This window comes from Sinocyclocheilus rhinocerous, unplaced genomic scaffold (genome assembly GCF_001515625.1).
Source record: "Sinocyclocheilus rhinocerous isolate Xijiao unplaced genomic scaffold, SAMN03320098_v1.1 scaffold2061, whole genome shotgun sequence".
In the NCBI taxonomy this organism is placed as follows: Eukaryota; Metazoa; Chordata; class Actinopteri; order Cypriniformes; family Cyprinidae; genus Sinocyclocheilus; species Sinocyclocheilus rhinocerous.
The window spans coordinates 500,076-511,969 of record NW_015633531.1 but is presented as its reverse complement, the minus strand read 5'-3'; the positions used below and the strand labels follow the sequence as shown (position 1 = coordinate 511,969).

At 36.1% G+C, this 11,894-nt stretch overlaps 1 protein-coding gene across 1 annotated transcript; it reads left to right on the top strand.

Moving 5' to 3' along the window:
* Positions 1-214: 214 nt before the first annotated feature.
* On the top strand, positions 215-10,738 carry LOC107744229 (von Willebrand factor A domain-containing protein 5A-like). Its single transcript, XM_016557754.1, has 12 exons — positions 215-263; positions 353-431; positions 790-863; positions 1,488-1,523; positions 3,597-3,653; positions 5,226-5,249; positions 5,716-5,772; positions 5,981-6,013; positions 6,707-6,772; positions 10,177-10,295; positions 10,381-10,504; positions 10,620-10,738. Exons 1-12 carry the CDS (start codon positions 215-217, stop codon positions 10,697-10,699), a joined length of 798 nt encoding a protein of 265 aa, XP_016413240.1. The 3' UTR covers positions 10,700-10,738.
* The last annotated feature ends 1,156 nt before the right edge of the window (positions 10,739-11,894 follow it).

Below are 11,894 nucleotides of genomic sequence, written 5' to 3'. Positions count from 1 at the left end.
AGGTTTTTTTGTTTTAGGGAGGATGTGGAAAGTGGTTCTTTTCAATCTGCGTGGGTTTCTTGTGCCTGCAAGAATGCGTTTGTGGTGTTTAGTAAGACAAATGTCACAATATAACATCAATTCAGTAACATTCACTGGAAATGACTAAGTGATAAAAACTTTAGGTTACTCACGTAACCCCGGTTCTCTGATAACATGAGTGAGGTATGTCACTATGGGAATCGCCTCGGGCGTGACCAATCCTGGAAGCACCAATTACAATTGTCAGTTGACAGACCAATCACGACAGTGATGCGGGAGTCCCGCCTCCCTCATATATAGCACTGCATAACGATCCCTACCACATTCTCAGCATATCTCTTCTCCGTGCTGCTGCAAGGAGGGAAGTGTGGTGAGATACCACACTCATGTTATCAGAGAACTGGGGTTACGTGAGTAACCTAAAGTTCTCTTTCAAACATTAGTTCGGTATCTCACTATGGGATATAGACAATACTCCCGTATTGCAGATATGCTGTCCGAAGCAAGCAATGGGCAGACGTGGTGTAATTGGTGCTTCCAAGATTGGTCACGCCTGAGGCGATTCCCATAGTGAGATACCGAACGAATGTTTGAAAGAGAACGTCTCTTGTACCTCTTGTTATGGGTTCATTGACAAACAAAATACAAAAGCAAATAAAGGGTTTCGGCCTTTAGGATCAAATATGTCCATATCAATCCATCCCTATTCCAAAGCTTTTCTTGTTTGTGAGTTCTGTTGGATGTGTCTGTTCTTGGCTGTTTCTCCAGATCTGAATCTGTTCTGACCTTTGCTTTCTCTGCTCTGCCAGAATACTCTACTCTAAACCCTAGGCCAATCCGGGGTAAGTGCAAGTGAAGACATTTGGTCCCCCCAAACCTAGGGAACCCAAACCTCACTAACTGCCAAACATGAGATGAGATTGATACAATGGTTGTGTTCGGAACTTAAATCTAGTTTACTTACTCACCACACACTGAATATACACTGTTTATGACTTATTGTTCTTTAAAAATAGTATGTGAATGGTATTTTCTATGCTGAATGACTCAAAGTAGTATGCTACATTGACTCAAAAATTTTCTCATTCAAAAATGCTGCATGTTGCTCGGAGACGGAAACAGTTCTGCTGTGTATTTGTTTTTGAACTTTTTTTGTGTTGGCAAAAGAGCAGCTACTGTCAGGATTTACTGAAGACACGCAGTGAAACATTAGGTGGGACAGTTATTCTTGCGGCTACGCTCACTGGAAATTAATGAGCGCTTAAAATCACAACTTTTTGGTTTGACAAACAAAACAAATTAAAGTTTTTGGCTATTAGGATTATAGCAAAGTAGTTTTCAGCCAAACATGTCCATATCGTCCCTATACCAAAGCTTTTCTTGTTTATAGTTCTGTTGGATGTGTCTGTTCTTGGCTGTTTCTCCAGATCTGAATCTGTTCTGACTTTTGGTTTCTCCGTCTGTAGCTCAGTCGGTCGATAGATGTAGCCTGTTACTGCCAGGTAAATGCACCTCAGTGTAATAGTTTTGCATGATTTGAAGTATGATTTAATGCAATGATTGTTTTTCTCATGGCATATTTGATGGTACATTTCATTATTTATTTACTAAACCTCACTAAACCACACAGCTACTCCGAATGCTACTCCAACATTTTCCAAAGTTGAACTACATTTATCTTGGCAGTACAAAACTGAAACATGCATGGTGTAAGACACTGAAAAACAGTGAGACGCCACACAATAACCAAAGACAAGTCTGCGTGTCTGAATCTGCAGCACAAACCTTTGATTCCAGAATGAATGACTGCAATGAATCAGTTCATTTTAATGAATCAAACACAGCTTAAAAATAACTGAGCTGCTTAAATCAGTGTAGTTACTGACTAGCAGTGTTGGGGGTAACGCATTACAAGTAACGTGAGTTACGTAATCAGATTACTTTTTTCAAGTAACTAGTAAAGTAACGCATTACTTTTTAATTTACAAGAAAATATCTGAGTTACTTTTTCAAATAAGTAACTCTCCATCCTGCATTAAGTCTTCTAACAGATGGCGCTTTAATACCTCACTAGTTCATGACTTTGACAGTTTTATTTATTACTAGCTACGAGAACAGAAACAGTCATCCCAACATTAATTCATCATGATCAATCAGATTTTATTAAACACATGAATGCTTCATTGGCAAACAGTATTCTGCTCTGCCAGAATACTCTACTCTAAACCCTAGGCCAATCCGGGGTAAGTGCAAGTGAAGACATTTGGTCCCCCCAAACCTTGGGAACCCAAACCTCACTAACTGCCAAACATGAGATGAGATTGATACAATGGTTGTGTTCGGAACTTAAATCTAGTTTACTTACTCACCACACACTGAATATACACTGTTTATGACTTATTGTTCTTTAAAAATAGTATGTGAATGGTATTTTCTATGCTGAATGACTCAAAGTAGTATGCTACATTAAGTTGTAGCATACTGCTTCACACAGTTTAATACATTTGAGGTGTTGATTTGATCTCTTTAAGAAATTATTCTATTCTACACAATAAACACATGAGTCTGTTCCAAAGTTTTTCTTGTTTATAGTTCAGTTGGATGTGTCTGTTCTTGGCTGTTTCTCCAGATCTGAATCTGTTCTGACTTTTGGTTTTTCTGCCTGTAGCTGAGAGGGACAAAAGACGTAGCCTGTTACTGCCAGGTAAATGCACCTCAATGTAATAGTTTTGTGAAGTATGATTTAATGCAATGATTGTTTTTTTTTCATGGGTGTTGAACTTTCTTCTTCTGTGTATACTGTACAGATGTGAATTTACATTTCCTTCAGCCTGAGGCTTTTGGTGTGAAAGGGCTTTTACATTTGCCAAAAATATAACTTTTTATATTAAAAGCAAACAAGCAAGCCCAGCCCAGATTTAAAAAGTAACACAAAAGTAACGTAACGCATTACTTTCAATAAAAAGTAACTAAGTAACGTAATTAGTTACTTTTTTAGGAAGTAACGCAATATTGTAATGCATTACTTTTAAAAGTAACTTTCCCCAACACTGCTGACTAGTAGTTCATTTGACAACGTAGTAAAACACAGACTTTATGCATTAGTGCTCTGATTGTGGGTATTTTGTGTTTACCTGACAGCAAGGATTTCAAATGCTTTTCTTGTCAATACATTTGAGGTGTTGATGTGACCTCGTTACAGTTTTTTGTTTTAGGGAGGATGTGGTAAGTGGTTCTTTCCAGTCTCTGTGGGTTTCTTGTGCCTGCAAGAATGTTTGTGGTATTTGCTATAAGACAAATGTCACAATATTACATCAATTCAGTTACATTCACTGGGAATGAATGAGTGCTAAAAATGGCTCTTGTACCTTTTTTGTTTGACAAACAAAACAATTCAAAAGCAAATAAAGGTTTTTGGCTATGGATTATAGCAAAGTAGTTTTTAGCCAAACATGTCCATATCCATCATCCCTATTCCAAAGCTTTTCTTGTTTGTTAGTTCTGTTGGATGTGTCTGTTCTTGGCTGTTTCTCCAGATCTGAATCTGTTCTGACCTTTGCTTTCTCTGTCTGTAGATGCACGAACTGTTCAGCCAGAGACCTCTGTACGCTCTAAGCGTAGGTCACTGGTGGGTAAGTGCACCTTAATGTAATATTATGTGAAAGTGTTATATGAAAGAGTGAAATATGTGGTGTTTGAAGAAATGATTGTTGATTAAGATTATGCATTTTTTTCTGTATTATTCATTCTGTCACTGTTAAACCCTTAAACCTAACCTTTATGGAAAACAAATGCATTTTTAGTTTCAAAAATCTATCCTTGTGTTGACATTTGGTCCCCGGAATGAGTGAAATATGTGGTGTTTGAAGAAATGATTGTTGATTAAGATTATGCATTTTTTTCTGTATTATTCATTCTGTCACTGTTAAACCCTTAAACCTAACCTTTATGGAAAACAAATGCATTTTTAGTTTCAAAAATCTATCCTTGTGTTGACATTTGGTCCCCGGAATGTAGAGAATACCTGAACCACACACACACACACACACACACACACACACACACACACACACACACAACCAACTGCCAAATATGACATGAGGTTGACACAGTTTATGTTTGGACTGGAATTGTAGTTCATTTGCTCGCTACAGACTGAATATACACTGTATACTAACCACTGTTCTATAAATATTGTATGTGAAAGACATTTTCTGTGTTAAATGCTTCAAAGTAGTACACTACATTGTCATCATACAGTTGCATGTGAATGGTGTCTAGTCACCATCTTGCAAATAAAAACATTAAAAACATTTTTTTTTTTTTTATTCAAAATTGTGTAAAAATGTCTTTTGGCAGTACAAATACATGAGCAACTTTTTTAATAACAAGCTCCTCTCATATTAGTATTCTTTTCACACTGCATGTGACTCCAGATTATTGATGTCCTAAAACATGCTTTTAACCCTGGGTAAAGAAATGGTTCATGCTTGTAAAGTAGAAGCTGGGTTAGCACTGCTTTTACCGAGGGTTATGAAACCCTGGTCCAGAGCAGAGTTAACAGCGCTTTTACCCTGTTAACCCTGCATTGCGGTGTCAAATTAGTTTGAAACAATGCGTTACATTATTTCGACTAGATGCTTAGCAACCAACAGGCAGTTGCATGCATCATATTCACAGTCACGGAAACACTGCCCATTGGATAAACTGCCATTTCAGTAAGGGAGCAAATGTCAAATGGTGACGGACATCGCGTCAGTTGGAGTGAAGAAGAGACTGTTTTATTTTTACCTTTATAGTCTGAAAAGTCCATTCAGTATAAACTTTATAGTACAGTCGGCAATATATAATATTAAGCATGTACAGTGCTAGAGCCATTACGTAAACTGGTTGAGTGCTGTGTTCGTCCAGTCAATGACTCTGACACTGCAAATTTGCAAATAAGGACGTTAACCCAGGGTTTAGGAATGTACAGCGTGAAACAGCAGATTATGAATGAATTTGAATGAACCTAGAATGAATTGTTAACCCTGAGTACATTGAGCAATCTGAAATGTAGACCCAGGATTTCATTTATCCAGGGTTCACAAAATGTTAAAACGCAGCTAAAATGATAATTTCAACATATTGTAGTTCCTTGTCACTTCACAGTTTACATTTGGTATGAGCAGCTCATTTTGATGTGAAATGTATTTGTTTTTTAGAGATGGATTACGGAGCCTTCTCTGGTAAGATAAATAATATAGACTCTTCTTTTCATTCTCTCATGCTTTTCTTGTTACTTTACAGTTTTTAATGCATTTGAGGTGTTGATTTGACCTCATTAAGATGTAAAATGTACAGGTTTTTTTTAAGGAGGATGTGGTAAGTGGTTCTTTTTAATCTGTGTGGGTTTCTTGTGCCTGCAAGAAGGTGTTTGTGGTATTTGCTAAGACAAACTTCACAACATTAATTCAGTAACATTCACTAGAAATGACTGAGTGCTAAAAGTGCTGAGTGTACCTCTTTTTATGGGTTCATTGACAATCAAAGCAATACAAAGGCAGTAGCAAAATTGTTTCGGGCCAAAAATGTCAACTTCAATCCATCCCTATTCCAAAGATTTTCTTGTTTGTTAGTTCTGTTGGATGTGTCTGTTCTTGGCTGTTTCTCCAGATCTGAATCTGTTCTGACCTTTGCTTTCTCTGTCTGTAGATGCACGAACTGCTCAGCCACCTGCGTCTGAACGAACTAAATCTAAATCACTGCTGGGTAAATGCACTTCAATGTAATATTAGTTTCGTGAAAGAGTGAAGTCCGCAATGTTTGAAGAAATAATTGTTTTCATTGATTTTTACAAAACTGGTACATTTAATTATTTGTTTATAAGCCTCACCAAACCACAGCGCTAAACAGAGAGCACTAAACGAGTGCCTGTCACTTAACAGTTAACAAGATGTGAAATTAATTTGTTTTTTAGGGAAACTGCGTCAAGCCCTGTCTCGTAATCACGGTAAGATAAATTATACTGACTACTCTTATGTGTGTGTGTGTGTTGGGTTTGCATGTGAAATTTTTATATATATGGGTTTTATTTTAAGGATGGTGTTCTCGGGGGATCTGAGAACTGTTATACTTATTTGACTTTTTTGTAGTGTAAATGTAATTTATTCTGAAGCAATATTCTCATCATTGTTCTATCATCTATTACTTAAATCAGCGTATTTAGCACATTTGCCCCATTAAATTAACTTCCAGGGCAATTTTTTTAAATGTAAAACCCGTCTTTCATGTCAAATTCTTAAATGTTACCAATAAATTCATTTAGAATAATAAGACACCACACTAGAGCTGTTACTAGTCAAAAGAAACCAGTATCAATGTTTATCAAATGAAATGAGAACTTAATAAGAGGATGAAGGGTGGTTTCAGACACAGTTTGTCACTTGCCACCACCTAATAGTGTAACAATGTATCCTGCAAAAAGAGTCATTGAAAAATCCCCACCACTGTCTGGAACAAACTCAGACACATTATTTTGCATGAGTTGGAGTGAATAGTGAGCATGTGAACTCCTTCAAACAGCATCCCAGGATGCATGAAGTTAGTCTTCTTTCAGAGCTTTTCTTGTTTGTGTATTTATTATTTCCGTTTGTTCACTTTTGTTATTTCTTAATATCTGAATGTGCTGGTGTGTTTTTGACAGTTGTGGCAGATTCCCAAAAGTTGAAATGCTCAGAGAAGGATGTTTATTCAGCATTGGTAACGGAGAGTAAGTGTCAAATCAATCAAACACACCCTTTCACCAACTTTATTCACTGTGATGTACAACTTCATTTATCCTTCAGAGATTATCAAACAAATGTTTCTCTTTTGCTCTGATCATAAATGTGTTCATGCCTTTGAACATTGTCAGTCTGTTACTATTCATTTTCATTTCAACAAGAAAGAGAAACATACAGTCATTTTAGAGGACTTATTTATTTGTGTTTTGGAAATGTATTTGTTCAGTTTTGCTGTAGAGACACGAATTAGCCTTTTTCACAAAAAATCGGAAATTACGTCAGCGCAGGGTAAAGTTAGTTCCATTACAGGTCTGCCCCTATTATATTAGTATGCCCTTTTCTCAAATAATACGTCTTAACTTTTCTGTTTTCCAAGTTGTTGTTATATAATCTACAAAGAAATAACATTTTACTTGTATGTCACTCTTATGCCACTCAGACCGCTGACTCGTGAGATAATACGCTCAACATAGTGCCGGATGGTTTCTATTCTCCATCTCCGACATCACTTTTTACTAGTGCTGTCAAACGATTAATCGCAATTAATCACATCCGAAATAAACGTTTTTGGTTACATAATATATGTGTGTATACTGTGTATATTTATTATGTATATATAAATACAAACACATGCATGTATATATTTAAGACAAATATGTTATGTTTATATATTAAATATATTTATATATAATATAAAATATAAGAATATGAATATATAAATGTATAAACATGTAAATATTTGCAAAATATATACTGTATGTGTGTGTATTTATATATACATAATAAATATACACAATACACATACATGTATAATGTAAACAAAAACTTTTATTTTGGATGCGATTAATCACGATTAATTGTTTGACAGCACTACTTTTGATATAGTCTTTGATCTCCGGTACATTTGAGCGTATCTCAGTTTACTCAGTCATTTCCCTCGAATCACCACATCGTGATAAATTACTTAAAAATGACAACATTTATATCCAGATACACATTTTTTCCAAGAATACATCAAACAATTCTAACTGAGTCCGGTTGAAGCATATTAAACTCAAAACAACAACGTAATCTATTCACAAAAATCGGAAATTACGTCAGCGCAGGGTAAAGTTAGTTCCATTACAGGTCTGCCCCTATTATATTAGTATGCCCTTTTCTCAAATAATACGTCTTAACTTTTCTGTTTTCCAAGTTGTTGTTATATAATCTACAAAGAAATAACATTTTACTTGTATGTCACTCTTATGCCACTCAGACCGCTGACTCGTGAGATAATACGCTCAACATAGTGCCGGATGGTTTCTATTCTCCATCTCCGACATCACTTTTTACTAGTGCTGTCAAACGATTAATCGCAATTAATCACATCCGAAATAAACGTTTTTGGTTACATAATATATGTGTGTATACTGTGTATATTTATTATGTATATATAAATACAAACACATGCATGTATATATTTAAGACAAATATGTTATGTTTATATATTAAATATATTTTGTATAACTTTACAACAGCAACACTGCTTTAACAAAAAAGCAAAACAGCGCAAGACTTATTTGACATCAAAACAAACATTTTAAAAATGCTGTCTAATCGCTCTCGCGGTACTTTGATGTCACACACAGAACAGTCTGTGCAGTGCTGCTTCAAGTCCAACACCTATTGTGTTTTATTAGGAGACGCACAAGAGTTCTTCTGTGGCTTTATAGGTAATGTTTTCACCTACACAATTTAGCAAAATCAGACAATATTGTGTCTAATATTTACCACAATATTAACTTCTTATTATTGAATTGTAAATACATATCACATTTGCAACTGGTCAGTGTTCAAAAAAGGACTAATATAGAAATGTAGTGGAGTGAAAAGTACAGTATATGTCTTTCAAATGTAGTGAAGTTAAAGTCATAAGTTTCCAGAAAAAAGAATACTCAAGTAAAGTACAGATACTCAAAAAGTGTACTTAAGTACAATACTCAAGTAAATGTCCGCCTCTGCCCAGGGCACATATTATACAATGTATGTTTAAGCCATCACGTTAATAATGCAAAGGAGAGCAAGTAGAAAATACAATATTACTTTAATAATAATAATAATAATAATAGCGAAAAAAATTCACGTGGAGAGTCATAATGCACAGCCAGCACCAAACGGACAGAACAGCAAAATGAACGGAATTATAACTGCCACCATTTAGAATTAAACAAACTTGTATTTGATGACCCGAGCTGATGCAAAAAGTTAATTGTGAAATGTTTGCGCTTTGTAGAGTAAAGTACTGGCAGTTCAAGCATTTTCATAATCTCTAATTTGTATAAAAAGACTTTGATTCTCGAACTCATTCTTGTTAAGCAGTTGTCACCGGAAAAACTTTTACCCTGCAAGCGCCAGTCCGGAAGCCAGAAACACAGAAGTGTGAAAAAGGCTAATTCTCTTGTTTTCTGTCTTTTACATTTGCTCCAGAACAGGTGACTGGAGTAACAGAAGGTAAGGCAATGAATCCACAGTGATTGACGTGTTTGTGTGTGTGTGTGTGTGTGTTTGTGTTTGTGTTTGTGTGTGTGTGTGTGTGTGTGTGTTTGTGTTTGTGTATGTGTATGTGTTTGTGTGTGTGTTTGTGTTTGTGTGTGTGTGTGTACTTGTTTAACTATTCTTGTGAGGGTCAAATGTTCTCACGTATGCAGTGAAATAAAATGACATTTTACTTGTCTTCACTAGTTAAAAAGGCTTATAAATCAGCCAAAACATGTTTTAATTTAAATGTAGTGTTTTGCATAGGGGATGGGTTGGGGAAAGAAAATATCATTGATATCATCAAATATCATCACCTGATATAAAATCAATGGATGTATATGCAATGCCCTAACTAATATAGTGAAACAAACGTGTGTGCTTTATTTAATTCATTCTGAAACAAAGTCACCTTGTGGTTAATGATTATTGTTCTCATTTGCAGAGATGTTGTATACTGAACATTTTGACAAATGTAGTAGGTCATCATAGGGGTATTTCACACAAAAATTTGCATAAATATTATACATTGCAATAATAGTGAGAATGTAATAGTAGTATGTCATTCCAAACATAGTCCAATATCGAGGTCAAAACAACCAACCAAGGATAAAGAGGCAAAAAACACAACAATAAAAAAGACAACACATTACACTAATTTTATTATTAACAAAAAACAAGAACAACACTACTGCACCTATTGCTTATTGTGTTCACATTTTTGTGAAAATATCAATAATGTTTTGCTCATTATTTTGTCCAGTTTTGTTGATTTTATTATTATTATTTTTATTGACAATTTCAGGATTTTTGTTGAACAGGTTTTTCAACAATGCATGAACTTCTGTCTCTCTGTATGTGTATTCACCTGCAGACCCGTTACTGCAGCTGGTTTCTCTGCAAAAGGCGTCAGGCTGCTGGGATCTGGACGCCACACTGGCTGATGTGTTTGGGAAGATGGAGGATGAGCTGACCAATCAGAAACCAGCACAGGTGAGAGTTGTGATGAAATAATAAGACAGTGATGATTGTGTGCAGTGTCCAGTAACAAATGCAGTGGATGATGGTTTGTACACAGGTGGATGGGTCAGTATGGGCCACTCTCCTGGCTCTGATCTGGTTATACGGCTGTAAAATAGAGCAGCAGGTGGAGTGGCAGTTTGTGGCCATGAAGGCAGCGTCATGGATCGGCTCTCAGAAAGGTGCGATCTCCATTCCAGACCACATTAATTCAGTCAGCGTTCATCAAGAGACGTTTCAGCAAATATCTTCAGTTCTTTGACACACACTGATGATTTGAGTGTGTGTGTGTTTCAGTGGGAGATCTGTCTCAGTGTGTGTGTGTGGGGAATGTCCTGCTCGGATGTCAGGTGACCAAAGAGACTCTGGGAATCTGAAGATGTCAGTGTTTCTACATCCTGATCCGTCAGAAGGCCAAAGAAATATTGTGTTTCCAAGATATAATCATTTATATGGAAATTGAATTGAAAGTATTTTAAATCCGATTTAAAACTAAAACTGTTTTAAATAAAACTGCTTTTAGTTTTTCTTTGTCTATCTGTGATTACTGTTGGACTGGGCCTCAATCACTGAGGATACTTTAATAATGTTTGGAGTGCTAATTATGTTTATACACAAATTGGTTATGAAAAATAGTCACAAATTGCATTCTTTTACCAGAAAGATGTGTGTATAACATTTCAAGACTCGAAAATTTAAAAGAGCTACTATAAAATGTCTGAATTCAGTTACTCAAGTAGGAATAAAACTATGGAAGATGCCTGGAAAGTTTCCAGTGGGAATACCACTTGGCTCAAAAGTCTGAGGGGCACAGCACTTCTGAATATAACCTAATTAATATTCATGAGCCAAACTTTAGCCTCAGTTTAAAGTGCCCCTATTATGGGTTATGAAAGGATCATATTTTGGTTTTGGGAGTTCCCAGCAATAGGTTGACATGCATGCAAAGTCAAAAACCACTTTCATCGTCTTATAATATGCATTTATTTTTACCTTACTTGCTCAACCCTCTTGAAAAATCCAGCATATGCTGGTTAGGTATGTTTTGAAGCATGGCTGCTGGTTTGAGCTGGCCCTTAGCTGGTCATGAGCTGGTTTAAGCTGGTCATGTGCTGGTCCTGAGCTGGAGCTAGTTGCTTAGGACCAGCACATGACTAGCTAAGAACCAGCTCATGACCAGCAAAGGACCAACTTAAACCAGCTCAACCAGCAGCCATGCTTCAAAATATACCCTGGTTTTTTCAACAGGGAACGACTCCCAAACGATTCGCTCAACGATTCGTTTTTCCAAACCCCGCCTTTGCGTGATGCTAATCTGCGGTGATGGACCCTTTTCACAAGACTGTGATGACGCGTTTAACGGTCATCAGCATCGTAAATCCTCGAAAGTTTTTCATATTTGTATTTTTTTTTTAATGTATGTACATTTATAACACTATTCTTTGTATTATATCACCTTTGCATCAAATTACAAAAAAACAGTTAACGCTAATGCGAGGGTGTTTCTAATGCAGCGTCTATGGGAGGGACGGTAAATTTGACATCGTTCTCTCTTCTGACAGCCGTTATCAG